The sequence below is a fragment of the Protobothrops mucrosquamatus genome, unplaced genomic scaffold (genome assembly GCF_001527695.2).
Source record: "Protobothrops mucrosquamatus isolate PMUCROS unplaced genomic scaffold, P.Mucros_1.0 scaffold549, whole genome shotgun sequence".
In the NCBI taxonomy this organism is placed as follows: Eukaryota; Metazoa; Chordata; class Lepidosauria; order Squamata; family Viperidae; genus Protobothrops; species Protobothrops mucrosquamatus.
Genome location: NW_015386853.1, coordinates 511282 through 530515, shown reverse-complemented (window position 1 = coordinate 530515; position 19234 = coordinate 511282). Strand labels below are relative to the sequence as shown.

General features: G+C 35.9%; 1 protein-coding gene across 1 annotated transcript in view; it reads left to right on the top strand.

Moving 5' to 3' along the window:
* The window catches only part of ATP8A2 (ATPase phospholipid transporting 8A2), a 339208-nt gene that overhangs the window by 306534 nt on the left and 13440 nt on the right, over positions 1-19234 (top strand). The window contains exons 34-35 of the mRNA XM_015817039.2: positions 9135-9223; positions 12945-13049. Of these exons, the coding sequence (XP_015672525.2) occupies positions 9135-9223; positions 12945-13049 (194 nt within the window). The remainder of the gene's footprint in view (positions 1-9134; positions 9224-12944; positions 13050-19234) is intronic.

The following is a 19234-nucleotide window of genomic DNA, read 5'->3' as shown; positions in this document are numbered from 1 at the left end:
GCAAGCGGGACTGGCCTAGGGGATTTTATAGGGGTTTTAATTACTTTTAAATTTGACATTCTCAAATATTTCATTTTAATCAAATTTTAACTAGGTGTAATATGTTAGCTTTTTATCATTTGTCAGCCGCCCTGAGTCCGAAAGGAGAAGGGCGGGATATAAATACAATTAATAAATAAATAAATAAATAAAATAAATACTTTAAATCTTCTAGTTCTTTTGGCACAGTGGTGCTCTCAACTCATCTGATCTCATCTTTCCATGGTTCCCAAAAATTCTTTTTATTTCTAAAAATAGAAATATATACCTACATGGAGAAGATTCCACTGCTTTTTAATTTACATTACAGATAGTGTTTTGACCCTTGGATGCAATGGGAATATTATATATGTACATGTATTATCCACCTTTGTGCTGCAATGTGCTTAATGAACATTTTGTACAAATGAAGAGCTGTGGTGGCACAGTTGTTAGAATGCAGTATTGCAGGCTAACTCACTGCTCACTGCCAGGAGTTCAATCATATCTGGCTCAAGGTTGACTCAGCCTTCCATCCTTCCAAGTTGGTAAAATGAGGACCCAGATTGTTGGAGGCAATATATTGACTCTGTATAACCGCTTAGAGATTTTTGTAAAGGACTGTGAAATGGTATATAAGTCTAAGTGCTATTGCTATTCTGGATTTCTTTCTTTTTGTTCTGGTCCTTCTTAAAATATGCTGGTTATGAAAGTGTTCTTATCATCAGGGATGTATTTGGGCCCATCAGTTGAAGAATACTTGCAATATGTTAACTAATAAAAACTTCGATAACACCTTACTGTAACTGTGAGTAACAAATGAGTTTATTGCACAAGCCAGGAGATGGTGAGAGGAAAAAATAATATCTAAAGAAGAAATAGGCCAAAAATCTTTCTGATTACATAGAAAATATGATCACTCTTTCTCCTACTGTAGCTTGGAATCATATGTAATATTTGTTTTTTTTTTCCCATGACAGGTTTTCCAGCTAGCAAGAAAAAAATTTTTTTCCCCAGTTTTAACTTTACTTTCCATATTTTTTGTAATACTCTAGTGAACAACGCAATAGTCAAGCTTACTCATATGAGAGAAGTCACCAAGGGGCATGAGTTCCCCTTATTTAAAAAGGAAGCTTGGAAAAAATATAAATATAGCCTTGCAAGCATAAGGAAAGTCTGATGCTAGTTATAAAGTAGAGAAATTAAATTTCTGAAACACTAGTTTAAGTCTCATTCTCATAAAACTGAAGAGATAATTGTAATCATCATCTCAATAATCAGATTACTACATGCTTGTAGGATGGATGTGGTTGTTCAATATTTCTTCTAAATTGTGCCTCCATTTAGATGGAAGAAAGAAAGATTTAAAGACTATGTTGAAAAAATCTCTTGATATCTTATCTAAACCAGGGGTATCCAACCTTGGCAACTTTAAGATTTATGGACTTTAACTCCCAGAATTCCCCAGACAGTTATTGTGTTTCCCTGAAAGAAAGACCTACCCCGAAAATAAGCCCCAGCTTGATTTTTGGGGTGGGCCTAATATAAGCCCTACCCCAAAAATAAGCCCTAGTTTTGGATGAGGCGCACACCTAAAAATCAAGCTAGGGCAGGGGTGGGGGGCGGAGCTGTTCCCTGTGCCCCATACCCACTTACTGTTGCAGCCAGGCCTCCCATGAATCGATATCTGCCTTGCCGGACCACTTCTTCAGTGGCAGATCGCCAACGCTCGCACGGTTCACCCCCAGCCTTCAGGAAATGTCTCTGCATCTGAGAACCAAGCTATAGATTAAATCTGTAGCTTGGTTCTTATGACTGCAAAGGCCTTTCCGGAAGGCTTCTGATGGCAAAATGCAGGCCAGGCGGTGCCGCGTGTGTCAATCTGGAGCGCAGAGGCTTTTCCTGAAGACCTCTGACAGCAAAATGGGGGTTGGAAGTGACACACACGAGTGGCGGTGAGCGGCCGCAGAAGTAGTGGGCCAGCTGTGGGGGGTTGTTGGTACCACCGCCATGAGGTGAGCCCGTGGAAAAGACACCCCCCTGGTGCCTCTTTTGGAGGCAAAAAAAATAAGACTGGGTCTTATTTTTGGGGAAACACGGTATGCTAGTTGGGGAATTCTGGGAATTAAAGTCCACAAGTCTTAAAGTTGCCAGGGTTGGACACTCCTGATCTAAACCATTTTCCAATCAGTTATTGGATGCACTATTTATTCAGTGTATGGCATATCATACATGGAGTGGCAATATATATTATAAATATAGCATACATATATACACTAGTATTTTTAAATATTTTATGAAACTTACCTCAGCATGTGTCTTCTGGATCTTAATCACAATATTATTCTCTGAAGCAGATCTATTTCTTCTTTTTACTAAAAAAAATAAAATTAAATTACAAGTTAAGCAAGTGAAAACTGTCACGAAAGAATACTAAACCTAAAATGTTTTTACATAAATCTGATACAAATAATTGCTTGCAAGGTCTTTCTGAACTATTTAATCAAGTGGTCTGCTTGGGAAAGCTAAATGACTGTTGCATACATTCCCTTTCTTACTTTGCTCTCTAATTATTTTCTTAAGAATTCATTTTTCATGTTTGATAAATAGTAATGGATAGATAACCTGAGATAATACCATTTCCTTTCTCAAATCGTAAAATGTGCTTGTGTCAAACATTTTTATCAGCGTATACATTCTAATGACAGATTAATGTAGATAATTTAGACTCCCAAATTTTGCAATCTTTGTGCTTTGTTTCTTATCATTATTTTTTACAACTTTCTGTCACTTTTTAGAGCTTTGCTATCTAAGAAACACAAAAATGAATTAATGACTTTTGACACAAATTCTTCACAGCTCTTGAAGTTCACTAGCATGGTATCACCAAATGTCAGGCAAAGGAATATAAGATTTTTTTTTACTGAAAATTGTTGTCAGTTTCTTGTTTTTCTTGTGCTCATATCTGCCAATATACCAGGATCAAAAACAGGGATACTGTATACGCTTAATAATGTGCCAAACATAATGAACATGTATTCTGTGGGTGTGGTATGGCTGTGGGTGTGTAAAGAAGCATTTTGTTTTTCAAACCCTAAAAGTGTTGGATTGTGGGAGCAGCTTTCTTTAATCCCATACAAAATGTTCTATATTATATGCAATGCAGTTGCATACAATACAAGGCAAATGTTCTATCTATATGTAATACAATTCTATATACAGTACAATATATACAATCGCAATTTGTCTATATGGAGAAATGGAAAGTGTTGATGTTTTCCTTGTCTGGATTTGCTGTTGAAAGTTGTATTAAAAAGATTCAAATCCCTGTTCTTCTCCTGGACGTGTTTTTTAGCCTTGCCTATCTTTCTATGGCAGGATGATATAAGGAAAAAAAAACCCACTGCCATCTTTAAGTTCAGGATCTCAGCTATGCAGTGGTGACAGAAGCTTCAGAATATAGCACAGGATGTTCACAATTTACTGTTTGTCATGCAACAGTCCAGTATCACTGCTATTAAGATTAGTAATATTAAGATAAGTGACAAAAATTGCAGTGTTGTATGCTTTTGTTCAGAATGCCAGTCATACACAAACCATTCTAGCCATCTATTGTCCTCCCAACCTAATTTTAATAACAACAATGTAAAAACATTCAGGGGCTATTGGTCATGTTGAGCTTTTAGTCTTTCTTTCTTTTTTATGGTGAGGAAATCATATAGGTTATTTTTCTTGCAGATTTCTCTGTTTCTGCATTCCATAGGATTTCCCAGAGCTTGTTATCTCTTTTTCTCATACATAAATGGAGCCATTCTGACTACATTTGGATCCACATTTCAAAAATAATTGTATTTTAGTACAAAGGGATATAGATAGGGAATTTCTAGAGTGCCTAAAAATCTAAGTAGTGTATTTAGAAATCTGTCATGGATTTCTTTTACATAGAAAAGCCATGATCTTCCAAAAGGGATTTAGCTAGCCCATTTTCTTTGCTAGAAAAATTAATAAAAGTCAGTGCATAAAAATCAGCTTATTTTTAGAACAGCTATATTAAAAATAGTATAGTAGTTGGATGAGCAGTTAGATACATCTTATAAATACTATAATATACATAAATAATAGAAATAAGGTCAGTTAGGTATGGTTAAGTAAAATAAAATTAGGTAATTGCCAAGAAAATAAAACATTTTAGGGCTATTTACACCCCATAAAGCTTTTCTGGAATAAATTTATGTAAGTTGTAGTATGTCCAAAGTCTGTGAAATAGCTGATTTTTAATGCATTTTTTTTAAAAAAAAATCTCTTTATTATTTGTAAATGTGTAAACCTTCCGGAGATGCTGAGAGTAAAGCAACATTTAAATGTATTATTAATTAGCAGTAAAATGTTGATAAATATATATTCAGATGTTAATTTATATCCTGTACATCGAAGTAATTCTCAGGAGATGGCTTGGGGGGGTTAGATAGCTTATTGTTCTGTTCCTTGAGTTATCAGATGACTCCAAATTAATGGATTTTGCCAAGTGAATAGTGTTCTTATATCACTTTACCACTAGATCACACTAGATTTCATTGAAAATGAAGAATGAGTTTTCCTACTGTTTCTGAATTCGTGGTGGAAAAAAGATATGACTAACCTGGTAGGGAGGATAGAATATTCATAGTTTATATTCTGTTGTTACCAAGTGGATGCTATCGCATTTGGCACTTATTTGCTATCAGATTACCTTTGCCTTTATCCATGTTGATTTATGCATCAGCAACTGCCTGACCTATAGCTTATCCATGCTACAGTAAAGATCATGTGCCTCAGCTGCAGTTCAAGCTAAGATTAAAAATTGTCTTGCAACTGTGTATTTATAAAGGAAAGCAAGTGGTTTATATTATTAATGAGGCTTCTTTAGCAAGAATGATATGGGTTGTGTTCTTGTCATACCTTGATTGAAATATAATTGAAAAGAAGTCAATTATAGGACTTTTTCTTTCCTTAAAGCTCCTGAAAAATGTATTTTGGATACATTTTTGAGCAGGTGCTTCCTCTATATAGTGAATAGCTTAAATCAGAAACTTGCTTTTTGCCCAAAATTCTTAGCTGAAATCACAGGGCTGACTGACATATGCATTTATATATCTACTCATCTGTGCTGCTGCTGACAGCCAATTCCCACAGTTGGCCTGGCATGGAGTTGGAACAGATGTTGGGGATTATGAAGAAGGCTACAGAAAAGGCTTTGGACCTATGTCCTTGTGGAAGTCATTAATTGTAAAGGTACAAGTAGGGTACCTAGAGTTCTAGAAAACAAGTTGCACTACAACCTCTATTAAATACTCCCACCCAGCGTTTTTCCTAGTAATGTTAATTAGAAGGAAAACATAAATAGTAAAACTATTAGATTTCTTCCTCCTCTTTTTCCCCAACCAAGGCGTACAATTATTGATTTTGGAGAATCACAGTTGTTGCTTACATCCTGAAATGTAGCCACCTTAGCCGAAAGTTTGAGAGGTGTTCAAGGACAGAATTCTTATTGATGTAAGGACAAACCTAGGCAACTGAATTAGATTGCTTTTAAGTCCAATATACAATGGAATGTAATATTTCTGGTTGAGATTGGATATACACGCTGCAATTTGAAGGATGATTTGGGCAAAATAATCAAGATGTCAGGGAGCGTGGTGCCTGACATTTCTGCTGCACAAGAAAAATCCTATCTGGACATTCTTCAAAAGGTACTTGGAACTTAAGATAATGTTGCATTAGGAGAACAGCATAGAAAGAGAATCTTACATGTATTTTAGTGAAGCAGATAGAGCGTTATTAAGTTCTACTGTACATTGTTTCCATTCTTTAGAGCTTGTAGAGGATATTTTTAGCTATCATGAATGGTGGGTAACTAGAAAATGCTATATATTTATGATGTTTTGCCAGACAAAACATAACTTTTGTTGATTAAATATGTTTTGTCCTCTTTTGTGCTGATATCATTGGCTCTTGGGAACAACTAGTTCTTGATCAGAGCTGTTCCAGGAATCTGGTACTATAATATTTCCTACACAGTGACTCTGACTATGTCTGGAGCGTAATAATAAAAATGTTTTGAGAACTAATACTTATGGATAAGATATATTTTTCTCAGAAATTAAATATTGAACATTTCAAAATTTGAGGTGCATGTAGATACGGCTTGTCAGTTCCCATTTTCTTCCTAGCATGGTTGTAGACAAATGGTCCTATGAAGTAATTTGCCTTCAGTAATCTTACAAATTCATCTTTGCTTAAGATCTGATAATGCCTTATGTATTTTTGTTTTCAATATTTTTTTTTTAAAATGGCTCCTACAAATGTTTGTGGTAAAATGTCTTTTCAAGGTATGTGATCCTCTTTCAAGTCTCTTGTTGTGACATTTCCCATTATAAAATATATGTGTTCAACTTTATAAGTGGAAGCAGAAAAGCATAAGATAGATTGGGGAGACCATTTTTTAAAAAGTGACAGATAAGCATGCACCTGCATTTCTGCTATTTTTATGGCACAAAAGGATTTTTAAAAGGTATGATAGTGATTAGAGCAAAAATGAGCAAGGATTAAAAGGGACAGAATATGTGAAAAGGGGATGTGACTCAATGGTGGAGTGCTTACTCTCTATGTCACAGTTTTCAGTTTCAGTCTATTGGTTTTCCAGTTAAGGCTGGAACAAACATTCACTGAAACCCTATCAGCAGAAAAGAGTTTAATCATTTATGGAGGCAAGTAGATTCCATGTAGCATCACATTAGAAAAAATAGGTGTAGTAATGTGTAATTCTAAATCAACAATTTGCATTCATATTCTTCTGTAAACAAGAAATATTGTGGGGAAATTTCCATCTCAGAAACTGACTGGCACTTGATCCCTGTGTCTCTGTCTTATAAATAGAGGTATAGGACTATACCCTCTATTTTCTGACGAGAAAATAGGATATGGTTCACTTGCTGCAAATAAGAAATAATTGGATCACACGGGTGAGAGCTGGTGGCATTCTAGTGAATTGGTAAAAGCCTTGATTCGTGTTTTCAAGGAGTGGCTGCAATTCAGTAATGAACCTCCTCTTAACTGATAGAAATGTCCCCAGTTCAATCTGAGGTATCTTCAGAACTCTTTAGATCTCAACTTCTGTATCTCAGTGTGCCTCAGTCGGGTATTTTCCAGATTGTTTGGAGCAGTATTTCTCTACCTTGGCAAATTTAAGATGTGTGGACTTCAATTCCCAGAATTCCTCAGCCAGCAGAGTTAAAAGCTATATATCTTAAACTTGTTAAGGTTAAGAAACACTGGTTTGGAACCTAATCCCACCAACCCTGCCTGTGACTGATAGAAACTGGAGGCAAAGTTTCAAGAAGGCACCACTTTTCCCATCGTTGTTGGAAGGAAGCTCACAATATTCCAAAATGTATAGGAAAAGGTCATCTACACCAGGTCTGAAGAAAAGCACACAATTAGGACTTTTCAACTACCACACAAATCTCTGAAAAGCAGTCCATTGCAGAGACAAAGTGTAAAGATTGCTCTTGTGATATGGAAAGCTTCTCTGCCTATATATGTCCATGTGTTCTGTAAATTATGAATATTTACTTATTTCATGTTGATTCCTATGGCACCAATTCTACATGTAAATATGGATTTTTTTTCACATTTGGCTTTGATAAGTGTGAGGAAGAGTTCACTTTTCTTGAAATATATATTAATGTAAATATAATTCTCTGGGTGGATTATAAAAATACTATAAACATTAGTAGCATTATTTTAAAGCAATGAAATGCTTTCATTGAATAGCAAGGAAAGGAAAGAATGTAACAGTCCTGACCCTTTAATATTCTTTCTATGTATTTTATTGAGCGATGGATAGTTTTATTGATTAGCTAGGAGAATATGTGGTTGAATTGCGCAGCAGAATCCGAAATATTGAAACTGATTCTACTTTTACTTTACTTCCTGTTTGTGTAGTGTGTTACAGAGTTTCACTAAATGTTTAATTGTGCTACCAAATTTGCCATATTTCTGCCATTCCAACAACCACACAAAGAATTAAGCTCAGGAAACTAATAAATATATTGAAAATTACCTGGCTGTGATTCTTGTAGACCAGCTACAGTTTTAAGGCTAAACATATATGAATTGTAAAATGATCTCCGCCCAGCAAAACATCCAAATAAAACTATCATATTCTAATACAAGTCTTTCCCAAACTGGTATTCTCTAGTTGTATTAAACTACATTAATTTTACACCAAAAACAGTCCAGACATCTGGAATACATTAGCCTGGGGAAAGCTGGTATAAGACACATCAGTCTCTCAACAATCCAGAGACCCTTTAAAATCTATACTGATTTATCCAACATATGTTCTTCCATATCAGCTCTAGGCTCTGTAACTGCCTGCTTAGTTAGCAGAGTTAACATTGCAATGTATCTGGGAGACCAGAAACATGGTCAGTTTGCTGGAGAAAGAGCCTCAAGTGATGTAAATATTTGATATAACCAAACATGCTTTTTCTCCTAAAACACAAGTTTTTAATATACAGATCTATTCTGTCCTGGAATAATCCCAAGGAATATATTATCTTTATGAGTGAACATTTATAGTGAAAAATAATGTGATACTGTGAAAAAAGCTGATGTGCTATCAACAGCCATTTTACCATTTGTAATTACCATAAACTGTGCTGGCTATTGAATTAAAGATTATACACTGGGAATATCCAAAAGGAAAGGATTTTTCTTATTCAGAGTCCTATTGGCATTACCACTAGGACCTTCTTCTATAAAGCCCACAGGAGAGCTATTCTTATCTAAAATGCATCTAGAAAATGGTCCTTTTGTGCCGTTCAAAATCAAAGTTTAGATAGTGTTGTGTTGCTGCAGGAAAATGTTGATGTTAAATTTATCCCTCCAAAGACAAACTTGTGTGTCCATCTTTGGGAGGGATAACTCCAAAGAAATTTGACTGAGGAACATCTTCAGATTTCGGGATTTATGTTATAGATTTCTTAGCAATGATCTCATCTTATTCTTTCATTTCAGTTCACCAAAAAAGTGTCATATCTAATTAATACTGTATTTATTATTACATTTTACAGGCAGGAATGGTATTGAGATGCGGACACTTCTGGATTGGTTTACTGCTAGTGCCCACAGCGTGCCTTGTTAAAGATGTGGCATGGAGAGCGTAAGTTATTACTTACATTCTTTTGAAAAACGTTATTTGCTTAAACTTACAATATTTCAGGTTAGTCCTACAGCTGCTGACCCTTAACCTCAATCCTAAATCACTTAGATGGGTACAAAGTGATAATCAGTGCTAATGGTTCTTTTTAGATTCTCTGCAAATGTGCAGCCATTTATTTTCCTAGACAACCTTCCATTTCCTCATCTATGAAGATACATATAACACTGCTTTTTAAGCGAGTATAGAAGTCAAATTTTATATAGGATGGTACTTAATAATAATAATAATGAATATTTAATGCAAAATATTATGATTTTCCAAATGAAAATCCTTGGTTGTCTCTTAACTTTGTATCTCACTGTGATATGAAGAATGCATGAGATTCTTTTTTTTTTTATAAAAAGTTTTTTATTTATAATACAGTTAAAAAAGAAAACATTGGACATGATGTAACATTCCAGTATAAACATTTCTATCAAATTATTTCTCTTCTTACATTTAGTTCTTTATCTCTATAGATACATATGAGTTTTTTATACAATACTTAATTCATTTCTCTATTTGCTAACCTAAGATTATATACATTTCCATATTAACGCTAATCTATAACCCCAACAGTCTTCCTCGACTCCCACCAATAGTAAAATTTATCCCAGATTTCAAAGTATTCAGATCCACTTTTATCCTTCAGTTCCATCATAAGCCTGTCCATTTCAGCACAAGATAGTATTTTGTATAGTATTTCTTTCTCTGTGGGAGTTTCTTTGTTCTTCCATTTTTGTGCGAACGCCAATCTGGCAGCCGTCAAGATGTGCAACATCAAATAAACTATCCCCTTGTCATATTTCTCTGTGGTTAAAGAATGCATGAGTTTCTTGATGGATTGGGTTCCTTACCAATATTTCCAAACAAGACCATATTTTAAATTTATTGATTGAATATGGAGCTAATTAGCTAATTTAGCTAATTTTAGAGCCCTCTGCTATGTTTCATTCTGTACAAAAAAAATGGTCCTCTGAAAAGGGAGCAAAATGTTATCAGAAAGAAGACAACTTCTTGTGATCTTCTTCAGTATCCCAGGTCTTGAAGACTTGGCTATTTTCAACAGTTACCATGGATTAAAAGTAATTCTACAGTGTGTTCTGATGGAAATAAATGGATTCATAATCATGTAACCTTCAACAGGAGTAAGTCCAACTAACATTGTTGTTCCATAGGAAAACAAAATTTGCAGCAGAAGATTGGTGTTCTTAACTATCTAAAAAGTAGAAGGTGGCTAAGAAGTTTGTTTCATCTTCTTTTAACTTTTGAATGACCCAGTACCTATAGTAGGGCTTGCAAGTTGGAGACCTTTTTTACACTTGTTGAATGGTCATGGAATCATGTACATTTTTCTGTCCGTTGCAGGAAGTGCTGAAGAAAGGAAGAAATTGATTGCAAATGCTCATTCTGACAGGATTTTTAAAAATTGTTTTTAAAAAAAACAAAGAAAACAAAGAAACTGGAAGAGATCTCTTTGCAGTTTAATTTTTAAGAGTGCAGATCTCTCTGTCACATCAGTTGTATCAAGTATGGGGGGGGTTCCCTAAAAAAAAATCTTAGAAAAATATTCTAGACAAAATATCTCTGTCTCCAGAAGAAACACATCAATACCATCTTTCCCCTCTCATCTTTGTTAAGATGATACTAAGATTCTGAAAATACAAAAAAGAATAATCATATTTCACTGACAAAGTTTCACTGTCATACTTCACTGATAGTGTGAAAAAATATGTATTGTATGGGTGAGACTGTATTGCATTGCTTTTATACTGTAAAATCTTTTGATGACCTATTCCATCAGTATCAAAACCTGAAGTAGGTTTTGCAGCCACTGCAAAAATGCGATTATTTTTTGCTGTTGCCCTCAAAGTAAAAGGAAATCATTCAATTAAATGTGAGAAAATAAAGTGGAATATCCAGATCTCTCAATCTCTCTCTCTTTCTCACTCCCTCTTCCTCTCTTTTGTACTACTATATCTGGGCTGCAAAACACTGAGAACAAATAGATGATAATAAGGAAGTGCAGATACTCTCTTGCTATCATCTAGCAGATTTCTAGGTTTTTCACTGTGTCTGCATATGCCTGGTCTATGGATGTGTGTGAGTATGATATGTGCCCATTATATGCTTAATTCAGTCAATCACTAATTTGAACAACTCTCTCACTGATGTATCTGGTGGCACACAGTTATTCTAATTGGAACAAATATTACTAAATTTGATTCTCAAAAGTATGCATTTGAGATTTCTACAAATATTTAATTGCCTGGATAATATGATATTTATTCAGCTACCAAATTTCTGACTGTCATATGCAATAGCAAACTGTATGTTATCTAATGAGCTGAAAAGCAGAGCACATAGCTAATATCATACTATGACCTTATTTCAAATTGAATAATATGGTTGCTGAAATCCAGGACCTTTCATCAGTAAATCACTTGAAGTGAGGGGAGAAAAGACTAATAGATGATCCTCTGTTTCTTATATTAGTCCTGTACACATCAATAAGATCTCAATGCATTTCAGTCCGAATTCAAGATTGGAATCCCTGATCACTCTTTTGGATGACAAGCAGAAGAACTGGAGTGGGGAGGGCACCCCTCCTATCCTATTTGATCTATAAATTCAATCATCAATCATTGATCACCTCTGGATGAAGGCATTGTTTCGCAGTGGTTGTCCTCCTTTCTCTAGGCACAGTTTCAGTCAGTGAGTTGGGTTTTTGAACTCTACAGCCCTACTTTATGAAGTACCATAGGGCTCTATTTTCTCACTTCTATTTAGCAGTTACATAAAACCACTGGAAGGGATTATCCACCAGCATGGCATATAATATCAATTGCATGTGGATAATATTTTGGTGTATATTTTGACCCTAAGCCAAATGATGCTGTTGAGATGCTATCCTGGGGACTGAATCAATTTTTCTGGAGAGGAACAGACTCAATCTCAGCAAAATGGAGTGGTTGTGATTTGAAAGCTGATACCAGTGAAATTTCTTCTTTGATTCTGGATGATGTTGTGCTCTTTCAAATTAAACTGTTTCACATCTTGTAGTTCATCTTGGGCTCATAGCTCTTGGTCAAGGAGCAGGTGGCAGTTGTGGTTAGAAGGTTTTTGCACAGTTCCTATATAGTACTTCAGTGGTACCAATTTTGGGACCAAGAAGTGGTACTCATGCCTTGGGCCATGCCTCATTTGGACTATGGTACTCTATGGACTATGGTCCGCCCTTTGAGCATCATCTTCATGAGCCATGATAATGTATCCATCCAGTAAGACATTTAAAATGAATGAAAAACTCAACTTTTTTAATGTGTGTTTCTAAGAATTATTAGATTTTAGAAATTATTTTTTGTGTATTAGAGTAGACCACATAAAGGATGGAACAGATTAGTATTTTATTTGTATAAATATTTCTTATATTTCTGTACACTTGTGGCTCAAAAACTGAACCACACATGTGTTCTTGAAAAGATATTTGTCTTTTTTGGCTGAAATTCAATTGTGCTCAGCATCATCTGAAAGTTTGCGAGAGATCCAGGAGAACACACAGCCCATTGGCTAGCCTAGCCATTCCTGCTGTCTGACCTTGAACAGGAAACCTGACTCTCATGTAGTCAATGAAAGTTGATGTGTTAGTTTCTTTGTTTTGTGTCTTTCTCCTATGATGCAGGGCCAAGCATACTTACCGTAAAACTTTGCTGGAGCAGGTTCAAGAGCTGGAAGCTAAATCCAAAGAGCTGAGGAAGTCTATGCTGCGTGATAGCAATGGAAAGAGGTGGGATCAATTCCATTTTAACTGGAAGCATGCCAGATCCATTTTTTTTTCCTCCTCCTGCCTCTTCATTATTTTTGCCATGCATTTCAATGTAATGGTTACCTTCAGAAGAGCAATGTTATTCGTTTACATTTTTTTTCAAAAAGCTTCCATCTTTCACTGCTCCATTCCTTATCTGTTGATACATGAGGCCAAATGCAAGTAGGGTTTTTTTTTTTTTTGCATGATAGCTTGTAATATTTTTGTTAGATATGCTGCCAGTCTAAAGTTTTATTTCAACTTGCTTCTTTTTTAAAATGTTGGTTTGGCTCATTATGTTGTGGTTCTGAACAAAAATATATTAAGACCATATTAAACATCGGGGATAAAGAAGAGCAGATCTATCTTTTCAAAAAAAATTACTACTACCACCCTTCTTAAAATGAATCAGTTATTGAAGAAAGCTAGAGAATTTATTACTGGATAACTGAGAACTTTGCATTAATATTTGATCTCTAATTTATGGATAGGAAAGCATCAACACTCGTTCAAAATCTCCAGGATCTGAAAAGCTATTTTAATCTTATTCAGAGACTTGACAGCACAAACTGCTTTTCAGTCTTAGCTTAATAGAAAACAGTTTAGAAACAAGAGTGGCTGTTACTGAAACAAAAGTCCAAAGTTCAGTTGACTTCAGTTGACAGTCATCTAATTTTTGAATTCAAAATAACCTCTGAATATATTAAAATAAACTTATTTATTTTGTCCCATTGACGGTTTCAGATATTACCCAACAGAACATAGGCTTGTCCAACATATTATTTAAGCATGCCAGAGTCCTTTTGAGTAGTACAAAAATTATTTCCATATTGAAGACCATGATAGGCCAGATAACACTATCTTTCAGCATGTACAAATTTTACTTTTAAACTATTAACAGAGTTCTCCTTTGGATGGTAACCTAAGTGTTTCTGTATTTCCACTTGATCCTCTGGAAACTAGAGCTAATGCATATGCTATGTGGGGATTTTTTTTTATCTGATGTGAAAGACATTGAAGAGACTTCTCTTGAGCCCATCCCTTCCCTGCACCCCTTCTTTGAGCTTCAGGGGGTTTCAGTTAGCGCTTTTTATAAGGCAATTGTGCTTCAGCAAATGGGAAAGTGTCACAAGTTCAGAAAGGTTTTGTAATTCACACTTGTGTTCTTCAAACAATATGACTCTGTGTGATGTGAGAAGGAACTTTCATAATAATTATTTAAGCATGATTTTAACAAACTCTCTCAAATACTATTGTAAGTAGAAGGAGGCTTCAGAGAGAAATTTCAGCCTTGTAGGGCAAGATCAGTCTTGGGCAAGGCTCATGTATTTCTGGTAAATTAATTGCCACATTGTGACTGTTGTTGAAGCAGATGGGCAAATAATCTATAATTCCATTTCTTTCAATAGTGCTATCAAATCACAGGACTTTTGCTAAAATAAATAAAAGATTCCAAGATCTGGGTTGTTGTTTTTTTACTCAATTGTGCAATGTCGTTGAATTGCTTAGATTTATGTGATTGTTGGAAGAGAGCCACAGTCCTAAAATAGCCAAAATTAGTCTGGTGTTACCTTTTCAAACTAACAGTTTTTATTAAAAGCCATAAGCTTTTGTGAAGTAGAGCTCATGTCATTAGATGTGTGGGGTGGATTTATGTATTTGTCTAGATCTGCCTTCCCCAACCTGATGATCTCTAGTTATGAGTTAGAGCAGAGTTCCTATTATGTATAACCTATTTAACACATCAGAGACATCCCCCCTCCTCCACCAGTTGAAGAAAGCTAGCCTAGGCAATCATTTCTAAATTAAAATAATAGACTTCTTTCTCATTTTTGTCCTGAAATACTTCTTTGTGTTTCTGGACTCTTTGTACAGTTTTTAATCTGTGTATTTATCCCATAAACATTAGGACATTGCCTGATTGATTTTTGCAATCACATTGATTATAAATAGTTGCAGTTATAACTTACAAGAATTTATTTTGTTCTTATTATGTACTAAACATAGTCCATTATACTTCAAAAACAGAAGTCAGGATCTAAGACTGCAGTCTCTAATCCTTCTTCTGATGTGATGCAGATGATCCCTATTTTTAAAAAAGCTGAAATCCTTCTGATTATCAGCTGTTTAAGAAAGGGAGTGAAGACTAATTTCAGTTCTATTTGCTCCCCCTACTCCAAGTGTTTTCAGCTATTTAAAAACAGACCTGCATCTTCAGTTCCAGCTGTTCCATCGTGCTCTTTGGGGGATCATTGTCTTAATTTATGAAACGTTCAGATCGTCATCACCTGGATGGTTGTGTGTGCATCTGCAAATGTGTTCAACATTGTGTATAAACATGTCTGTGGGTGCGATTGGCTTTCCTCTGTCATGTTGACTTACTGTTTTGGCATTCTATAAATTTGCACTGCCATGTTCTGCTTCATTCCGAGAGAGTGTACTTTCTTGCCCATTTGTTTTATTATGTTCCCTTTCCAATCTCTTTCGTCTGTATTCCCTTTTTTTTTTTTAATTGGCTCCCCTCATTCTCAGTAGGCTTGTAAGCAGACAATATAAGAAATCTCTGCCAGCCCTTTGGCCCATTCCTCTGCCCCCCAAGGACTCCCCCTCCTCTCTTCTTCCACTCTGCATTTGTTTTTTCCCCTCCTTAATTGTACCCAGGTTTCCTGGGTGGTCCATCTGCAAACTAGATAATGGTAGAGTGTCTCAGCCTGCCTGAAGTTGATGTGTCATGCTTTTGATGAGGCCTCTTGAGTGCCTTCTGAGAACCGTTCTCTCTCTCTCTCTCTCTCTCTTTTTTGCCTTGTTTGTATCCTGGCTCTTTCACACCTGCTTGAAAATGTGCTTGTCTTTCAGAAATCAGGCATTTGGAAAAAGCAGCGCACTGGGAATTTTCTAATAGTGCAATCTAAGACAAGATTGGGATACAATTTTTTTTTTAAAAAATGTGATGTTATTTCCATTCTTCTCACTCGCCTCTTTTTTTTTTTGAGGTCCCTGCTGGGAATCATGCTGTTTTGATTTAGCATGAAATCATCCAAGAAGGTGTATTTAATTATGGCCAAAAACTTAGGAAAGCTAAAATGTCAAAAGTGTAACATTATGTTGTTTATATGTATATAATGATTTTCTTGTAATTTTAGAAATAATGGTTGTAATTTAGATAGAAATACAATAATATAATACTTTACCATGATGGGAAAGACTGAGGTTTGGCTAGTTGGTCACCTGCTCTGTTTGTCCTCCAGGGATTGTTGGTGGGCTGCTTCAAAGTCCTTGTCTCCAGTGTGTGTGTGTGTGTGTGTGTGTTTAATCTTTGATCTGGCTTTAGATTCTACAACCTTCAAATAAAGATTTGTCCATTAACAGCCGTTCAACTGTTCTCTGTAAAGTAAAACAAATTATAGTGAAATTACAGTTGATTTACTTATTTAAAAATTGAATTTATGCATTTATGTTTGTACAGTTACCTGTCCTCCCAATTGCTTCAGTATAAATGTCAGTTCTATTGGGAGTCATTCTTGCAGACTATTCCACTAAGACAGGGGTAGGCAACGTTGGCTCTTTTATGATTCGTGGACTTCAACTCCCAGAATTCCTGAGCCAGCCATGCTGGCTCAGGAATTCTGGGAGTTGAAGTCCAAGAGTCATAAAAGAGCCAAGGTTGCCTACCCCTGCACTAAGAGATCTCCTCCGGCCCCAACACTCTAAAATCTGGATTATAAACAGACTATCATCATGCCTTTTCTTTTCTTAAAATACAGTCTCCTTCATTTAAAATATCAGAAAATAAGATATCCCATTCAAAGATCTGTAGAAATAACCTGCAGTGCTACAATCCCATCTAAATCAAAAGGATCCTGACTTTTAGTATGGAAAACGCTGTTATACAGGAGACATCAGTACCAAAAAGGACTTCTAACTAGATATTTCTGGAAGTACTGAGAAGTGCTTGATTGATGTGGTTGATTTTCTGAGGTAGGCTTAAGTTGGCTGTTCTGGTGCCACCAAATCACATTATCATGTTTTAAAGATGGGTATGCGGTGATAAGATTCAAGATCACAAAATTTCACTGTGGTACAGTGTAGAATTTTAAATATAAGATCAGTAGCTCTTGTGTAAATCTATAAAGATGCAAATTTTATTTAAGCAACTCTCCAACCATGTTCGTTAGAAATGACCGGCTCAATAAGAACTTCTTAGGAAAAATTTCTTTATAATTTCCCATTATCGTGAAATGACTCAAACCACAACTGAAGGTTTCTCGTAATGAGAGAGTCAGAGAGCATGAGATTAGCTTCAGCCTTGTCAGTCTTCCATAAACAAGTTGAGATGGAGCTTTTCTAAAGTTTTTTTTAATTACTCGAGAAGATGACAATGTTTTTATTGCTTTGGTTAAGTTGTTGGTTTTAATGTATTATATTTATTATACCCTGCTTGTTTTATTTCTATGTTTATAATTGTGCTTTCTTTACACTGCCAAGAGTTGTGTGTGATTGTGGTGGTCTAGAAAGCTAATAACTAAATAAATAATGCAGGAATGTAGATTTAAAAATAAAGATTGTAAAGTTATGCAGAGTTAAGACAGCTGTGTCAGCATGCATTTAAAAAAAATAGCCTTAAAAAAACACCTATGGATTTTCTTGCTTAGCAGTTCCTCTTGCCCATTTCAACTTGAGATCAAAAGGGAAAGTGAGGGGAAAACAAGTTCTATGATTTTAAAATCACTCTCATTGATAGGAGTTACAATATACACTGAACAGCATGTGGAAACCATCAAAGCAACCATTGTGAGAATAGTATATGAAAAAAAGAGAAAAAATGAGGGCAAAACTGCCTAGAGAGTTGGCTGGGAGATTCTTTTTGCTATGCAAATGAACCAGACAATACATTACTAGGATAACACTCTAATATTGTCCCTGAAAATATCTTAGATACTTCCTGTTCACTGCATACTTTAAAGCAGTGGTTCTCAACCTTTTTAATGCCGCGACCCCCAACCGGTCGTAAGTCGAGGACTAAACCGGTCATAAGTCGAGGACTAAACCGGTCGTAAGTCGAGGACTACCCAACCGGTCATAAGTCGAGGACTTTCCCTGCCCGGGAGCGCCGTGCATGCATGGTTCCGCCCCCTGCACTGGCCGAGGCGTAGCTGGCAAGCGGCAGAGACAGAGCAGGCCGACCACCAGCTGGCCCAGCCCAAGGGAGGTAAGGCACCCGCCGGAAAAGGGGGGAAAAATGGCAGACAAAAAAAATGGCGGACAAAAAAAATGGCGAACAGCCTTGCTTGGCGACCCCCATGAAATGGTCGATCGACCCCAAATGGGGTCCCGACCCACAGGTTGAGAACCACTGCTTTAAAGCAAAGTTGAAAAAACCGTAGAGTAAATGCAGAGTCCTCTTTTGTCATCTAATCTTGGTTTTCTCTCCAATGTTTGTCCTGACCAGATAGCCACTTCTGCAACTGCTAAATTGCCCTATGAGAGCCTTCTCAGAACATAAGCAAAAAAATTGGTTCCTCTAGCTCTACAGATCTTGGTTAGGTAAGGAGCCAGATTTATGAGCGATGATAGGCTGTGTTCATATGATACAGTCGCCCAGAGTTCATTAAGCATGGGTCTTTTCAAAGTAGCTGCCAACAATCTCAGGGTCTCAACAGCCAGGTTAAGGGTTTTATTATAACATCAGCAACTGCCTCAATGGCAATAATGGGGGAGAGGCTATGAAAATAAAGGAGAAATGGCTGTGTTTCATTTTTCATTAACATTTGCAAAAGGAGCTAATGATTATTAGAAGTGAAGAAGCTTAAACTGTTCCATCCCCTTCATAAGTGATTTTGTGTCTCAATAATCTGAATTATGTTTGAATAGAAAGGCTAGGTACATATATACCTATACAACCTTTCTGTCCTTTTCTGGACTATTTTGGATTCTCAAGGCTAAAATAATATCTGTGATCTGTTGCAGATGTTTTAATCAAGCTAAGTAGATCTGGATTTGATAAAGGCTGCAAAGAAGAACATGGGACTGTTCCATGTTCTTAAACACTATGTTGAAGGAAAAGTGGGATGTTCTAAACTAAAACTGATAGGAAAGGCACCCCAGTTGCCCTACGTTTCGTTTACATTATCTGGCTGAAACAATATTTAACTTCACAATCAAAAGGT